We start from the raw sequence: 18397 nt of genomic DNA on the forward strand, positions 1-18397 counted from the left end.
TAAGAGATAAATATCAAAAGACCTAAGCTGATAATGGATAAAAGGAGTTGTGGACAGTTAAGAAAAGTTAAGAGTATTGTGAATATACTTTATAAGATTTGTTTTGTACTTACCCTTAAAAAACTGTTGTTTATCTTAACCTCCGCTTCCTTTAGTTTTTTTTCAAAGGTAAGAATTCATTGATAGCCTTAAACAAGCATTTCAGATATTAGAAAAGAGCACTGGGTAAGAGGATTAAGAAAGAAAGACTCATCTCTCAGTGCTTTAGAGGCAAGGCTATGTGCAGCCACATTATATTGTCTTTTAATAAAGGAGAAAGATATCTCCTGTAGAGCTTGAGTAAGGTTGATTACGTCCTGCAGGATTTTGGAAATTTTCAGTGGGACAAACCCTTCTCGTAGAGCTGAGATAACTATTTTTGAGTCTCCTTCAAACATCACTTGCTTGAAATTGTAAAAGAACTAAGAAATTTTAGAATAAGAATTCTAATGTTTATTGCCCCAGAAATCAAAGATATATATAAAAAATTACAGCTAACAAATAGGTTCATAATCAAGCTAAACTACTAAAATTGTACCAAAATCATACAACAAAAGGTAAGAACAGATATGCACACAAAAATTTCTAAACAAATGCCCTAAATAAATGCAAAATAAGTAGCAACTAACAGCTGCCTTCCAATACTCCCCCTCAAGTTGGAGCATGGAGATCTCGAATGCCCAATTTGCGAAGAAGAAAGTCAAACTGATTCTTTCCCAACGCCTTTATGAAGATATCCACAGGTTGCATTGAACTACGTACATAATCTGTTCGAATGTTACCATTCAATATCTCATCACGGATAAAATGATAGTCCACTTCAATATGCTTGTAACGTTCATGATAGACAGGATTAGCAGCTATATGCAAAGCTGCCTGACTATCACAATACAAATTCATAGGTTCAGTATGCGCCACACCAAGAGAATTCAATAATCCTTTTAACTATTTAAGTTCACAAGTTGTAGTACTCATAAATCGATATTCAGCTTCAGCAGATGAGCGAGACACTGTTTGTTGCTTTTTAGTCTTCCACGAGATAGGGGATTCACCCAAAAGAACAAAATAACCGGTCAAAGACCGTTTCGTCAAAGCACAGCTAGCCCAATCGTAATCCACGATGCGGACAATTTGATATCACAATTGGCATGCGAGTATACTACGACTGTGATTTCCTTTCAAATAATGCAGAACTCTAGCAGCTGCCTCCCAATGAGCTTTCTTCGGTTGTTGCATGAACTGAGCAAGAATATGCACACAATAAGACAACTCGAGCCGAGTTATTGTTAGATAAATAAGCCGTCCCACCAGACCCCTATACTGAGCAGGGTCATCCACATCATCACTCTCGGTAAGGGCTAGCTTGTGATTTTGTTCAAGAGGAGTTTTAGCCAGCTTGTAACCCAGTAATCCAACTTCTGAAATTACATCCAATGCATACTTACGTTGACACAAGAAAATACCATTCGAGTTTCTGGCTACTTCAATCCCTAAGAAAAATTTCAGCTTCCCCAAGTCTTTCATATGAAAGCAACGACTTAAATAGTTCTTGAATTTTTGTACAGCGGAAACATCATTGCTAGAGATAATAAGGTCATCCACATAAATAAGCACATTCAATTGAACAGTCCCAGCTCGAAAAGTGAACAAAGAGTAATCTGAATATGATTGCTCAAATTCATAAGCTTTCAGAGATGCAGTCAATTTCGCAAACCAACATCTAGGTGCTTGCCGCAAACTGTATAGAGATTTTCGGAATTTACAAACCTTCCTTGGTGATTGAGAAGCAAATCCAGGCGGTATCTTCATGTAAACCTCTTCCTCCAAATCACCGTGTAAGAAAGCATTTTGGACATCCATCTGATGGAGTTCCCAATTCTTTGTAGCTGCAACGACAAGAAAGGTGCGCACAGTAACCATTTTTGTTGTAGGAGCAAAAGTCTCCTGATAATCTATGCCTTCAACTTTATTATTTCCCAATATCACTAACCGCGCCTTGTATTGTTCAACACTTCCATCATAATTATATTTAATTTTGTATACCCACTTGCTTCCTATTGCTCTCTTCCCAAATGGCAGATTTTCAACTGTCTGTGTACCATTATCCTCCAAAGCTTGTATTTCTTTTCTCATAGCCGCTCTCCACCGTTCATCCGTAACTGCTTCTGCATAAGAGCCTGGTTCATGTCCTGTAGTAATGGCAGCTAAAAAACATCGGTGTTGTGCAGAGAATTTATCATAACCCACATAATCTGCTATAGAGTAAGGCGTACCTAAGGAATCAGATTGGGAAGGTGAGCATACCGAGGGGCTTGTTTTAATGGCGTTTGTCACATAATCCTTCAAACGAACACTAGGTTGCTTGGCCCTTTGTCCCCTACCTAGTTGCTCTTCAACAACTTCACCTCTATCCACTCCCTCACTGTTTTCATGGATCAATTCTTCCATTTCAGGATTCACCTCATTTTCTCTACTGACACTTTCATCGTGCTCCTTTCCCAAGTTGTTCTCTAAACCATCAACTTCATCACCCAACTCCTCAACTCCATTTTTAATGAGTTCATCACCCATTGTTTTCTCATTTGCATATGGAAATTCTATTTCAGCGAATACCACGTCTCTTGATACAAAGTATTATTTAGTTTCCAAATCATACAATCTCCATCCCTTCTTCTCAAATGGATACCCAACAAAAACACACCTACGACTTCTACTGCCAAATATATCTTTATCCCGATTCAGATTATGCGCATAGCACAAACAACCAAAAACCCGAACGTGTTTGTAAGAAGGTACTTTCCCAAAGAGCATCTCATATGGGGTTTTACCATTTAATAACATAGATGGAGTCCTATTAATCAAATACCCGGCTGCAAGTACATATTCTCCCCAAAATTCTATGGGTAAATTTGCTTGGAAACGCAAGGCTCTTGCCACATTAAGAATATGGCGATGTTTTCTTTCCACTCGGCCATTTTGTTGAGGTGTTCCTACACAGGAAGTCTGATGCAATATCCCTTGTTCATCAAAATATTCTTTCAAGCACATAAATTCACTTCCGTTATCACTTTTGACAATTTTCACATTTTTTTTAAATTGGCGTTTAACCATCACAATAAATTTCTTAAGAACACAAGCTACTTCTTGTTTTCTATTCAGCAAATATATCCAAATAGCATGAGAGTAATCATCAACAATTGTTAAGAAGTAAATTGCTCCACAAGAAGTTGGCACTCTATAAGGTCCCCACAAATCACAATGTATCAATTCAAAACAACTATCAGCTTTATTGTCACTAGAAAAGAAAATCTCTCTTGTTTGCTTTGCTCTAAAACAAACTTCACAAGTTTTATTAGTTTTCCTAACTATGCTACCAGCTTCTGGAATTAACTCTACCACCTTATAAGAAGGATGACCCATTCTCTTATGCCAAAGCTCAAAAGACCCCACATCAGTTACCTTGCAAGCATGTACCGATGTCACTCCCTTGAGAAAGTATAGCCCCTCGCATTGCTCACCCGCTCCAATTAGGTTCCTCGAATTTAGGTCCTGCATAGCACAAATTTTGTTAGTGAGTTGAATAACCAAATTTGAATCATTAAGCAGTTGTGATACAGAGATCAGATTGCAATTCAAATTTGGCACATAAAGGACTCGTTGCAATTTCAAGTCTCCTCCATGCAACACCGTTCCTTCTTTCACCGCCAAGGTCTTTTCTCCATTAGGTAACCCGACTGAGCATGGGACAATGTCACGCAATTCACTCAAAAATGCCAACGTTCCTGTCATATGATGGGAAGCTCCTGTGTCAATAATCCAAGGAAATATCCTTTACGTACCTGTCAACCTCTCATTGCCACCATTCTGACAAGAATTCAACATGCCCAGCAAAGCAGCCCACTGCTCTTCATTTAATCTACTAAGACCCTTTCGATCTGAATTTGTCACAATTCCATGCCTACCATCAACTCCAGTTGCTTTTGTGGCGTTGGCACGAGCAACTCCTCCCTTGCTATGTCCTGCTCCATTGCCACGCTTTTGACCACCTCCTCGTCCAGCAGAAGTTCCACGTGGTCTATTACTGATACGGTGTGTCCGCAAGTGCACGGGTCACAGTAGTATAGTTTTAAAAAAATGATATCGATCCCACAGGGAATTGTGCTTAAATTGGAAATAAAAGTATAAGCTAATTAGAATGACAAAAATTAAAGATGTAAAATGAAATTTGGAATTAAGACAAAAATTAAAGATGTAAAATGAAATTTGGAATTAAAATTTGTATTCGAGGAATTAAAACTAGATCAATCAATTAACTAAAATTAATTAAACTAGATTACCAAAAATTAATTTGAAATTTCTATTTATGAAATTAAGAAGAATTAAATCTAAAAAAAAAAATAAAGTAATTCTAGATATTGGATTTAAATTGGAATTAAATTTAAATTGGATTTAAATTGAAATTGCTATTTATGAGGTTTGGAGGATTTATATCTAATTTCAATGAAAAATAAATTGATTCTAGAGATTGGATTTTCAATATTGTTTGCATGTGATTTTTCCCTAATTTAGCCAAACACATGAGAATTGCAATTTTGAGGGAAATCAATTCTTAAATTTTTGAAACATTTTTCAAGCATCTCAAAATTGGTTTTCATTAAATCAAACCCTGTTTTCACGGTATTTCAAATCTAACAAAAACCCAATTAATGCTCTAATTGATTTTTGGAAAGTTCCCCTTAATCTTCTTAGCTTATTTCTAACACCAAGAAAATAAAGTTTATTGCAAGATTATCCATCCCCAATATTCACTTTTCAGTCCATCTATTAAGGATTAAAACTTAACTTAATGAGGGCCCATTCATCAACCAAGGAAATAAGCACACAAGCAATAAATCAAAATATAACAATCTTCATTTAAATGGCTAAATCAGTTCAAAACCACAAAACAAATCAATATTTACAAACCCATCTCTAGAATCTCAATCAACTACTCACAAATCATTGTTTAAAGACAAACCCAAATGAAGAAATGAAGAAATAATGGAAATGTAAGCTAAAGGGGTAGAAAAACCCAGCAAATTGCAGAAGGATCTCTGCAGAAAAGTGCAGAAACGTGATCCTTGCTGCTGCTGGAAGAAGATGCAGAAGATGCTCCTCCCTTTCCCTCTTTCTATCTTTCTAAAAATGCCTCCCTTGCTCTCTATATGGAAAGAAAGTGATAAAGGGCACTTTATATAGGCGAGGGGACTGTTCTAGAATGGGTAAAAGGGGGAAGGATCCAGAGAAAGTGAGGTAAAAAGGCTGGAGTAACGGAAATGCCACGTCAACAATTTTTCAGTAAAAACGACATAAGCCGAGTCAGTTGTGTCGCGGGTTGTGTCGCTCTCGGCGTGAATATCTGACGATCGACACAACCTGCAACATAAGCTAATTCGGTTGTGCTGCAGGTTGTGTCACTCTCGGCCATTTTTTACTCAACTTCAAAATTTTTGCAATTCGACTTTAATCTCCTCCAATTGGCTACTCTGATCAAAATACATCAAATTTCTCCAAATTTACCCTACAAAACAAATAAATTCCAAAAATTAAACTAAGAAGTGTGAAAATTATAAAGTTGACTAAATATATACTATTATCTATAATAATAGCTATGAACAAGGGTAAATTATGTGCAAAAATTACACCTAAATGATGATCTAAAATGCATGCATCAAATTCCCCCATACTTAAACTCTTGCTTGTCCTCAAGCAAAATTTCATTAAAACTCATTTGGAAGGGAATAGAATCAGTCTTTGAAAACACAAAAATCACAAATCCAAACCACCAACTTACCTCTAGCCACCAACATTCCAAGTTCCCACCAGCAAAAGCACAAAGAATGAAGCAAGCACTCTCAACTATTATAGAATAGCTAAGAATTAACCAATCAACCCAAGCAACAAATACCAACCAGCTACAAGAGTCAATTGTGCCAAAACAAACCTAAATGAAATAGATAGCCAATGTGTCTCAAATAGATGGTGAGTAATGTATGGAAGATTATATTGCCAAACCCATATGCAAGCATAAAAGATCTAACTCTACTAATGTAACAAGCATTTTTCAAAGAATCATTAGGTCTTTTTAAGGGTTGTAATGGGGTCAAATAGGGTAAGATTGTGGTTAACAAAGAAAGGGAATAAGGTAAACAAAATATGAGAATAATATTAACCATGAAACTCAAAGTGCATCCATTTTTTTTTCTTTTTTTTTTCTTCTTTTTTTTTTTTTTTTTATAATACTAATTTTTTTTTATCAAGAGGAAAGAAATTCACAATGAATCTTAAGTGCTAACACAATAAAGGGACTACTTTTATAATATATTTTTTATTTTGTATGTGTCCCTATTTCATGTCACACCCAAAATTACCTTTGGGATATTTTGGTGACTTCTTTTTATCAACTTTTCACAATTACTTTAGCACTTTTCAAGATGTTTCAATCCTCCATGTTTTTTTTTTTTTTATGCACTTAATTGCTAAAATATTATTCTCATAAATAGGTGGTAGTGTTTAGGTTTTATGGCTTGGTAAATGATTTGGGTTCCAAAGAAATTAGGGAATTAAGGTTCAAGGGGGTTTGCAAGGGTTAAAATGAAATTAAGGTAGGTTAAGGCTAAATGTGAGGTTTAAAATATGAAGAAATGCCTAAATCATATTCTTATCAAATGTAAGTTAAAAATTTCGCTTTGAAAGATCTAAGATGCTTGTTCTAGGAATGGTGAGACGACAATGACCATTTTCTTCCTTAAAGGCTTATCCAGACACTCAAAACTCAAAATAACTAACTAGCACTACATACCTAGATTGATATATTAATTTTCAGCTATTAAATAAGAGAAAGAATAATGCTTAAGACTTTGTACCCAGCTGGAACTTTCATTCCACTAACCATCTAAAGGCAAGTTGGATTGCTTGAATAAGTGGCTTATGGAATTCAAAGACTGGTTTAAAAATCCAAAAATTTTAAATGAAATGCATGAGTGTAAATGTCAAGTCAACCTATATGCAACTAAATATGCGTAACTAAGTATAAGAGGCTATATGCAAGTGAATATGTACAAGTATGAGTGTGTCGCTAAATGAAAAAGAAAAAGTAATTTTTGCAAAAAATTTACCCTCTCCCCCATACTTAGAATGAACATTGTCCTCAATGTTAGAATAGTGCAAGGAATGGGATAATTTGCCTATATGTGCATAGAGAATTATTACCCTGTTGCATAAGCGATAGCACAACTTGTGTTGAAAATGACACAAGCTGAGATAAGAAGTGTTACCTCATTGAAGTGCAGCCAATTTAATTAAATAAAATTTGGACAGCTGCTGCACTCATTACAAAAGAAACAGTGCAATGGAATCCATTAAATCAATTAAACTCAAAAAGTTGAAATAGGAAGTTAAGCGCAAAAATATAGCCATCAAGTGTAAATCCGAAATAGCAAATCAAAGCAAGTGAGCAATTGTACTAAAGATATAAAAGAAAAATGTACGTTATGAGGAACTAAAAAAAACTGAATAAGTAAATGGTTCAAGTAAAGAAAAAAAAAACAACACAAGCAAAATATTAACTAAATAAGTTCAAAATACTAATTAATTAAGTAACGAAATTAAAGACATAATTTTTTTTTTTTTTTTTTTTTTTTTTTTTTTTTATGCTCATTTGCTTCTATGCATTGCATCCCATCTGCACAAGGAAATTAGAACAATGTTAAACTCTGAATAAGGAGTATAGAAAAACTTAAAACAAATATATATATGAAAGAAATAAAGAATCAATGAAAAATTATGAGTTATGCCCAAAAATGCTAAGTTTAGGTCTTTAGCTTGACCATACTCACTCAAAATGTTATGGAGAATGAGAAAGATAGCAAGTTGCTATCTTCTCAATTGGCTCACCAACTGAATAGTGCCTCAACCTTTGCCCATTTACCTTGAAATTACCCGATTTTTCACCAAAAATTTCAACAGCACCATGAGGTAAAACTTTCACAATTTTGAATGGACCGGACCACCTTGATTTTAATTTTCCTGGAAAAAATTTTAACCTTGAATTGAATAAGAGAACCAAATCTCCTTCTTTAAAGTCCTTTTTCTTGATATGCTTATCATGCCATTTTTTAGTTCTTTCTTTGTAGATCCTAGCATTTTCATAAGCATCAAGTCTCAATTCTTCTAATTCATCAAGTTGCAAAAGTCTTCTGTGTCCAGCAGCTTGTAAATCAAAATTGATTGCTCTAATGGCCCAATAAGCTTTGTGTTCTAACTCTACTGCAAATGGCATGATTTCCCAAAACTAACCTATAAGGTGTAGTTCCTATGGGGTTTTAAATGCTGTTCTATATGCCCAAAGAGTGTCATCTAATTTAAGGGACAAATCTTTTGGACTTATTGTGACATTTTCTCCGAGATTTGCTTGATTTCTCTATTTGTGATTTCTACTTGGCCATTTGTTTGAGGGTGATATGGTGTGGCAATCCTATGCTTTACCCCATATTTTCTCATCAATTTTTCAAATTGGTGGTTGCAAAAATGGCTACCACCATCACTGATTATGGCACGTGGGGCACCAAACCTGGTCAAAACAAATTTTTTCAGAAATTTCACCACAACTTTTGCATCATTGGTAGGTGTAGCAATAGCTTCTACCCATTTAGATACATAGTCCACCCCTACCAAGATATATTTATTCCCATAAGAAGATGGAAATGGCCCCATGAAATCAATTCCCCACACATCAAATAATTCAACTTCTAATATGGACTGTTGGGGCATCTCATCTCTCTTGGAAATGTTGCCTACTCTTTGACACCTATCACACTTGCTTACAAAATTTCTCACATGTTTAAACATATTAGGCCAATAGAAACCTGATGTCAAGACCTTTTCAATAGTTTTTGAGACACTAAAATGACCACCATATTCAGAGGAATGACAATGGTAAATAACATCATGAATTTCTTCCTCTGGTATACATCTCCTAATTATTCCATCATTACATCTTCTAAACAAAAGAGGTTCTTCCCAAGAATAAAATTTAACATCATGCAAGAATCTTTTCTTTTGCTGCCAAGATAAATCAGGTGGCAAGACACCACAAGACAAGAAATTCACAATATCAGCAAACCATGGAAGTGCAGAATTCAACACATACAACTGCTCATTCATGAAAAATTCATCAATTGGCACAATTTCATCATCTTTATTTTCGCTTTTATCCTAGAAAGGTGATCAGCCACCACATTCTCAACACCCTTTTTATCTCTTATTTCCAAATCAAATTCTTGAAGTAACAATATCCATCTAATCAACCTAGATTTAGCTTCTTTCTTGCTCATTAAATACTTTATTGCTGCATGATCAGTGAAAACAATTACCTTTGAGTTGACCAAATAAGAACGAAATTTATTGAGTGCAAATACTACCGCAAGGAACTCCTTTTCAGTTGTGGCATAATTAACTTGAGCTTCATCAAGGGTTCGGCTTGCATAGTAAATGGCATAAGGTTTTCTATCTTTTATTTGGCCAGGGCGGCTCAACAAGAAACTCGCTTGCATCACACATGATTTCGAATGGCAAAGTCCAATCTGGGGGTTTCATGATAGGAGCTGTTGTTAAGGCCGTCTTCAACCTGCAAAAAGAAACCATACAATCTTGATTAAAATCAAATTTAACATTATGATTCAAAAGATTTGTTAAGGGTTTAGCAAGTTTAGAAAAATCCTGAATAAATCGCCGGTAAAACCCAGCATGTCCAAGGAAACTCCACTCCTTTGATGATGGTTGGAGGGGCATTTTTTCAATAATTTCTATTTTAGCTCTATCCACTTCAATTCCCTATTTGAGATTAAATGCCCTAAACGATCCTCTTGGACCATAAAGTGGCATTTCTCCCAATTCAACACCAAATCATTATCAAGACACCTGCAAAATTTTAGACAAATTAGTCTAGCATGAATCAAAATTAGTGCCATATACTGAAAAGTCATCCATGAAGACCTCCATAATTTCTTCAATAAAATCAGAAAAAATGGCCATCATGCATCTTTGAAATGTTCCAGGTGCATTACACAATCCGAATGGCATCCTTCGATAGGCAAAGGTGCCATAGGGACAGTAAAGGTAGTTTTTCTTGGTCATCGGGATGTATTGGAATTTGAAAGAAACCGAATATCCATCTAAGTAACAAAAGAATGAATGCTTGGCTAATCTCTCTAACATTTGATCCATAAAAGGAAGGGAAAATGGTCTTTTCTTGTAGCATTGTTCAACTTCCTATAGTCTATGCACATTCTCCAACCTGTAATGATTCTAGTGGGTATCAATTCATTATTCTCATTTTTAACAACTGTCACCCCACCTTTTTTGGTACAACATGCACAGGACTAACCCACTCCTTTATCGGAAATAGGGTAAATAATTCCAGACTAGTAATTTTAGGATTTCCTTTTTCACAACATCCTTCATTGTAGGATTTAATCTTCTTTGATGTTCAATGGAAGGTTTACTATTTGGCTCAAGGAAAATCCTATGCATACAAACTGTTGGACTAATTCCCTTTATATCATCAATTGCATAACCCAAAACTCTTCTATATTCTCTCAAAACTCTCAACAATTTGTCAATCTCAATATCAGTCAAACATGCATTAATTATAACAGGATATGTTTCATTTGGTCCAAGAAAAGCATACCTGAGGTTGGAAGGAAGAGGTTTAAGATCTACCTTTGGGGCATCCTCTACCTTTAAAGATGGTGGTTTGATCTCCAAAGTTTGCACTCCTTCAAGTTGAAAAATTGTGGCTTCAGGATGTGGTGGAGAGCTCTCCAAGTATTGTGCAAAAATAGCCATGTTGTGATTATCATCATCAATGCTCCCACCATGGACTAAGCAATTTTCAAGTGGGTCTTGTGGATAGCTTTGTCTGAAATGCTCTTGAACAATCTCATCAATAATGTCTACCCGCAAACAAGACTCAACTTCTTCATGTTTCCTTTTCATGGCTGGATTGATGTTGAATATCATTTGATCATCTCCCACTCTAAGCGTCAATTGCTCACCCTTCACATCAATTAATGCACCAGCTGTTGCCAAAAAGGGTCTTCCCAATAAGATAGGAACTTTTGTGTCTTCTTCCATATCCAAAATGACAAAGTCCACCGGAATGTAAAATTTCCCAACCTTGATAGGCACATTTTCAAGAATGCCTTCCGGATACTTAATTGAACGGTCAGCCAATGATAGATACATGTTTGTGGGCTTCAACTCTCCCATATTCAACTTCTCATATATTGAAAGTGGCATTAGGCTGACGCTAGCTCCAAGGTCACATAAAGCATTTGCCACACAATTATCACCAATATGACAAGGAATGGAAAACACACCCGGATCTTTGAGTTTGGGAGGTAACTTCTTCTGGATTATAGCACTGCATTGCTCTCCCAAGTTGATGGTGTCATAATCTTCTAGCCTTCTCTTGTTGGAAAGAATCTCCTTCAAAAACTTGGCATAACTTGGCATTTGGGATAGTGCCTCAGTGAATGGCACATTGATATACAACTTCTTTAGCACTTCAAGGAATTTGCCAAATTGTTTGTCTAGTTTATGCTTGATGAATCTTTGAGGGTAGGGAAGGGTGGGTTTGTAAGGTTCAGGTGGGATGTATGGTTTCTCTCCCTCATCTTGCTCACTTTTGCTTTCTTCTTCTTTTTCATTTTTCTTGCTCTCAACTGAATTTTCTTCTTTTGTGCTCTCTTTTTCTTCTCTCTTGTTTTCACTCTCTTGACCAACTTTTTACCACTTCTCAAGGTTACTGACCTTACATTGTTCATGAGGGTTTTGTGGTTGGCTAGGTAGTTTCCATAGGGATTGCTTCTGATGAGCTTGCTTGTTGCGCCAATTGAGTCTCCAACATGCGGTTGTGGACTTGTAATTGATCCATGGTTTGTCTCATGTGTTGCATTTCTTCCTCCAATTTGCTATTCATCTTGCTTTGTTCAGCAAAAAATTTCTCCATCATGTTCTCCAAAGATGGCTTCGGTTCATGGGATGGAAGGGATTGTTGTGCTCTTGCTTGATATCCAGGTGGTGGCTGCCTTGTGGGCTGAAATTGAGGCTGAAATTGAGGCCTATTTTGCTGCATAAACTGCTGGTTATGAGCATAATTTGAGCTTTGGCCTTGTTGAGCAAAAGTTGCTTGTGGTCTCCATGTTGAGTTGTTCACATTAGAGTAAGAATTTCCCATAGGTTTTTGTTGATAACCTCCTGCATAAGCAGCTTGCTCCTGCAAATAATCATCACCATAAGAAGAATAATCAACTCCACAACTTTGGGTTCCATCTGTGAAGGCAACTTGTTGCATAGTTGTAGGAGTTGAGTTTGTTGCTTTTGTGCAAAAATCACTAAGAAGCTGAGTTAACTGGTCAAATCTTGCATTCATGTAGCTAACTGAGTCTAGTTCATAGATCCCAGCTTTCTTTGGCTCAAGTGCTCTAGGATTTCCCCATAAATGGGTATTATGAGCAATCTTCTCTAATAGATCATAGCATTCTTCACTTGTCATTCTCATGAAATCTCCTCCTGCTTGTGAATCAATTGTGTTTCTTATGGCTGGAGTAACTCTGGTGTAGAAATTCTGAACAATCATCCATTTGGGTATTTCATGATGAGGACATTGCCTTTCAAGCTCCTTAAATCTCATCCAGGATTCATACAAAGTTTCATCATCTCTTGGTTTAAAAGCTACCATCAAATTCCTCAAATGAGTAGTTTTCCCAGGTGGGAAAAATTGAGATAGAAAAGCTTGAGATAGCTGCTCCCAAGTAGCTATAATAGCTTGTGGAAGTGAATCATACCACTCCAATGCTGAATCCCGAAGAGAGAATGGAAATAAGGTGAGTCGAATAACTTCATCGAAACTCGTGTTGTCTTTGTGTACCACATATCATCAAAAATTTCTTCAAATGAGAATGAGGATTTTCAAGTGGGCTACCTCCAAATTGTGAATTCTGAACCATTTGAATAAGACCAGTTTTTAATTCAAATTGATTAGCTCCAATAATAGGTCTGTTATCTCTCACATCAGTACATCTAGGAAAAGCATAATCTAACATGGATCTTCTTTGAGGATCATTTTGATTAGCATTTTGCCCGTTTTGCTCATCTCCTCCATTGTTTCCACCAATAGCTCTATTTTGATTCTCCATATTTTCTATTGTCTCCTCTTGCTCAAATATTTGTTGTTCTTCTTTTTCTGCTTCTTTTCTTCTCTTGTATTCCTTTTTGTTAGCTCGACAGAATTTTTCAATTTCAGGATTGAACAACAATTCGGTGTCACTTGTGCTTTTCGATCGTCTCATAAACAAGAAAAGTACCTGAAAAACACAAGGAACAATAGTGAAAATAAAAGAAAATAAAAATTCTAATTAGCTTAAAACAATTAAAATCCAACTTAAAAACAAACAATTCCCCGGCAACGGCGCCAAAAACTTGATACGGTGTGTCCGCAAGTGCACGGGTCACAGTAGTATAGTTTTAAAAAAATGATATCGATCCCACAGGGAATTGTGCTTAAATTGGAAATAAAAGTATAAGCTAATTAGAATGACAAAAATTAAAGATGTAAAATGAAATTTGGAATTAAGACAAAAATTAAAGATGTAAAATGAAATTTGGAATTAAAATTTGTATTCGAGGAATTAAAACTAGATCAATCAATTAACTAAAATTAATTAAACTAGATTACCAAAAATTAATTTGAAATTTCTATTTATGAAATTAAGAAGAATTAAATCTAAAAAAAAAAATAAAGTAATTCTAGATATTGGATTTAAATTGGAATTAAATTTAAATTGGATTTAAATTGAAATTGCTATTTATGAGGTTTGGAGGATTTATATCTAATTTCAATGAAAAATAAATTGATTCTAGAGATTGGATTTTCAATATTGTTTGCATGTGATTTTTCCCTAATTTAGCCAAACACATGAGAATTGCAATTTTGAGGGAAATCAATTCTTAAATTTTTGAAACCTTTTTCAAGCATCTCAAAATTGGTTTTCATTAAATCAAACCCTGTTTTCACGGTATTTCAAAACTAACAAAAACCCAATTAATGCTCTAATTGATTTTTGGAAAGTTCCCCTTAATCTTCTTAGCTTATTTCTAACACCAAGAAAATAAAGTTTATTGCAAGATTATCCATCCCCAATATTCACTTTTCAGTCCATCTATTAAGGATTAAAACTTAACTTAATGAGGGCCCATTCATCAAGCAAGGAAATAAGCACACAAGCAATAAATCAAAATATAACAATCTTCATTTAAATGGCTAAATCAGTTCAAAACCACAAAACAAATCAATATTTACAAACCCATCTCTAGAATCTCAATCAACTACTCACAAATCATTGTTTAAAGACAAACCCAAATGAAGAAATGAAGAAATAATGGAAATGTAAGCTAAAAGGGGTAGAAAAACCCAGCAAATTGCAGAAGGATCTCTGCAGAAAAGTGCAGAAACGTGATCCTTGCTGCTGCTGGAAGAAGATGCAGAAGATGCTCCTCCCTTTCCCTCTTTCTATCTTTCTAAAAATGCCTCCCTTGCTCTCTATATGGAAAGAAAGTGATAAAGGGCACTTTATATAGGCGAGGGGACTGTTCTAGAATGGGTAAAAGGGGGAAGGATCCAGAGAAAGTGAGGTAAAAAGCTGGAGTAACGGAAATGCCACGTCAACAATTTCCAGTAAAAACGACATAAGCCGAGTCAGTTGTGTCGCGGGTTGTGTCGCTCTCGGCGTGAATATCTGACGATCGACACAACCTGCGACATAAGCTAATTCGGTTGTGCTGCAGGTTGTGTCGCTCTCGGCCATTTTTTACTCAACTTCAAAATTTTTGCAATTCGACTTTAATCTCCTCCAATTGGCTACTCTGATCAAAATACATCAAATTTCTCCAAATTTACCCTACAAAACAAATAAATTCCAAAAATTAAACTAAGAAGTGTGAAAATTATAAAGTTGACTAAATATATACTATTATCTATAATAATAGCTATGAACAAGGGTAAATTATGTGCAAAAATTACACCTAAATGATGATCTAAAATGCATGCATCAATTACCCCACCATTCTAGATAACCTATCAGCTGGAAACAACTTTCAGCATCATGTTCCTCTCGGTTGCAATTAGAACAAATTGAGGATTTGTCTTTATCCCCCCCTGAATTTCGACTACCTGCTTGAATTGCAAAACTCATAGGATTGCCTCTTTCTTCCTTGGTTCGTGTCATAGTTACGCTCTTCTTGCTGAACAACCATAGCATAGGCACGATTCAAATTGGGCAAGGGTTCAGTGCTCAAAATATTAGAGCGCACTGTTCTGTATCCTTCTTCATCCAAGCCCATCAAAAACTGATAAACTCTCTCTTCTTCACGCTTTCTTTCCAATTCAATGGTAAGATTGCATCTGCAGCCCACACAGATACACATTGGAATCTGATCATTGTTGTTTATTTCATCCCATAACGTTTTGAGTCTTCTGAAATAGGACACGATCGGTTGACCTTCCTGCCTATAATTCGCCAGATCCGATCTCAGTTGCTACATTCGTGGACCATTCCCAATTGAGAACCTCTGTTTAATATCCTCCCACATGTCCTTTATGTTCTCCATGTGAGAGATGGTCGAGCGAAGCGTTGGTTCAATGGTGTTAAACACCCAAGAAACCAGCATAGAGTTAACCGTCCACCAATCTTCAAGTTCCAGTGAGTCATCTGCTAGTTGCTTTACAGATCCATCAATAAAACCATATTTCTTTTTGGCCCGCAATGCAGTCCGCATAGCTCATGCCCATTCTTCGTAATTCTCGCCCTTCAACTGAACTTGGGTAATCAAGTTACCTGAGTTATCATTTGAATTCAGTGTGTAAGAACTAGAAGTTTTCTTCCCTGATCCAGAACTCTCATTTTTCTTTTCATCAGCCATGGCTCTGATACCATGTAAAAGAACTAAGAAATTTTGGAATAAGAATTCTAATGTTTATTGCCCTAGAAATTAAAGATATATATAAAAAATTACAACTAACAAATAGGTTCCTAATCAAGCTAAACTATCAAAATTTTATCAGAATCATATAACAAAAGATAAGAACAGATATGCACACAAAAATTCCTAAACAAATGCCCTAAATAAATGCAAAATAAGTGGCAGCTAACAGCTGCCTTTCCAATAGAAATTTTTAGACACAGCTAACTGTAGAGCCTCTCTCCATGCCAGACTTTCCAACAGAAGAGGGTCTACAATCCCTTGATATCTTCTAAGAGACCAACCACATGGATTGCAAGCATGATCCCCTATTATGGCTGCCACTGCACGCAGATTTCTATGTTTTTTGTAGCTCCATCAAAGGTGATTTTTATTTTATCCCTCGGAGGCAAGGTGAATTGAGAGCCATATGAGGATGGAGACGCAAAATTCATTCGAAGAGATTGATTCGCTTGGTTTTATTCATCAAAGTGCCTAATTGCCAATCCCATTATCTCATTAAAGGTTACCCTCTGTTGTTGAAAGATAAAGAGATTCCATCCCTTCCATATTTGCCATAATATGAAACGCACCATATGAACCAGATCATCACCATTTTCGTGTTTTCTAACATAGGACCAAATTTCTGACCATAAGTCTTTAACAGATGACCCTGATAATTGATTAGACCTCAACCTCACTAGAGAATGAATCCAGACTTCGACTGCTCTCGAACCTAAGAAAAAGAGATGTTTCAACGATTCAATGTCGCTATAAACTGAACATTCTTTTGGTATATGTGACCTTTTAGATTTAAAAGTTCATTGCAAGGAAGACCCTCCCTCATTAATTTCCAAATGAAAACTGAGATTTTGGTAGTCTTAGCTTCCATATGTCTTGCCAAAAATGATTCAGACCAGAATTTGATGCAAAACGGTTGCAAAATTACAAAATTAAAGACACTGAATTTTTATAACCGATCATGTATCCATTGCTATTAGCAATGGATTTCGATTGCTTAAATCGATTGCTACAAGTAGCAACCAATATTCTTTTGATAATTTTTTTTTAAATAAATTAATTTTACAATCGGTTTGATTATCGATTACTATTTATAACTAATTTTTAGTTTCTAAATTAATTACTGATAACAATCAATTTATTAATTGGTTGCTAATCGATTTAATAATCAGCCTCATTACGACTGATGGAATAGATTACTAAATCGATTGGCAACTAATTTTAATATATTAGTAACCAATTCATCCGGGTGCTAATTCTTTTTTATTTTGTAGTTATTATTCAATGCTGAAGTACATCTCAAATTCGCAACTCATAATCATTCTAATCACAACATTAATTCTCGAAAATTTTTTCAAATTTAGAAATTCTTAGATCAAAATTATAAAAGATAAAATTTCTTATTTTAGTTAATTACTTCTTATGAAATTTTATATTTAATTAAAATTAAATATAAGTAGTATGAAGAATTTTAAATTTATACGAATACTAAAATTAATTTAAATAACAAAAATATAATTACAATTAATTTTAAAAAATGAATGGCACTTTTGGAAAAGCCAATGTCCCCTTCCCACATTTATACGGTAGATGTTTGGTAGATGTTTGATAACTCGTAAATTTTTATGAATTCATCCTTTTAATTGTAACTACATTAACATGGATAATTAGCTAGGGCTTCTTATGCAAAATAATTTATTTTATTCATTTTAATTTTTTTAATTTTTTATTTATTTATTAGTAGTCTATTCTCTTTTTGTTTTAAGTTTTATTTGTGTATATTTTATCCTCGTAATCCATTTGATTATTTAGGCGCTTTATTATCAAAATTTAAGTTTACAATAAAATTTTTATCTTTGTCATTATTTTTAATTTTCTGATGACAATATTTATTTTTATTTTATCTTTAAAGTTAATTTATATCAGAAATCAAATATTTCATTAATTACACTAATTTTTTTAAAGATTTTTTTGTTAAAAAATACATAATATTATTTTAAAAAATTAAACAAAATAGTTTTATTTAAAGAAAAAAGCACACAACTAATTAAAACAATGTAGTTTTGTCCCATATGAGAACTAGGTAGAAGACGATGTAGAAGTAGTAGCCGAAGAAATTATTGCTTCAAATACTAATGTTTATCAGTACTAAGCTCTTTGATCCAGATGAAAATATGTCCTCTTAATTAACTTTTGCTGTAATGATTATGTTATGTTATTGCAAATGATGACGGACATGATAGGCCAGTTGAGATCAATGGACTAGAAAGAGATC

The 18397-nt window shown here is 34.8% G+C and overlaps 1 protein-coding gene and 1 non-coding gene across 2 annotated transcripts; one reads left to right on the forward strand and one right to left on the reverse strand.

The window, feature by feature from the left end:
- Nucleotides 1–690: 690 nt before the first annotated feature.
- Nucleotides 691–15918, reverse strand: LOC131178413 (uncharacterized). Its single transcript, XM_058143369.1, has 7 exons — nt 15683–15918; nt 15314–15544; nt 3879–4120; nt 3558–3821; nt 2186–2636; nt 1234–2050; nt 691–984 (listed from the first exon to the last, which is right to left on the reverse strand). Exons 1-7 carry the CDS (start codon nt 15916–15918, stop codon nt 691–693), a joined length of 2535 nt encoding a protein of 844 aa, XP_057999352.1.
- Nucleotides 12732–12838, forward strand: LOC131178911 (small nucleolar RNA R71). Its single transcript, XR_009147918.1, has one exon. It is a non-coding gene; the product is annotated as a small nucleolar RNA R71 (small nucleolar RNA).
- Nucleotides 15919–18397: the final 2479 nt, after the last annotated feature.

The sequence above is a fragment of the Hevea brasiliensis genome, chromosome 3 (genome assembly GCF_030052815.1).
Source record: "Hevea brasiliensis isolate MT/VB/25A 57/8 chromosome 3, ASM3005281v1, whole genome shotgun sequence".
NCBI lineage: Eukaryota > Viridiplantae > Streptophyta > Magnoliopsida > Malpighiales > Euphorbiaceae > Hevea > Hevea brasiliensis.

Coding starts and splice junctions, on each gene's coding strand:
- LOC131178413 (XM_058143369.1), bottom strand. CDS start 15,918: ATGCGGACTGCATTGCGGGCCAAAAAGAAATATGGTTTTATTGATGGA. Junction 15,545..15,682: donor ATTGGGAATGGTCCACGAAT/GTAGCAACTGAG, acceptor TGTGGGCTGCAG/ATGCAATCTTACCATTGAAT. Junction 4,121..15,313: donor GAGTTTTGCAATTCAAGCAG/GTAGTCGAAATT, acceptor ACACCGTATCAG/TAATAGACCACGTGGAACTT.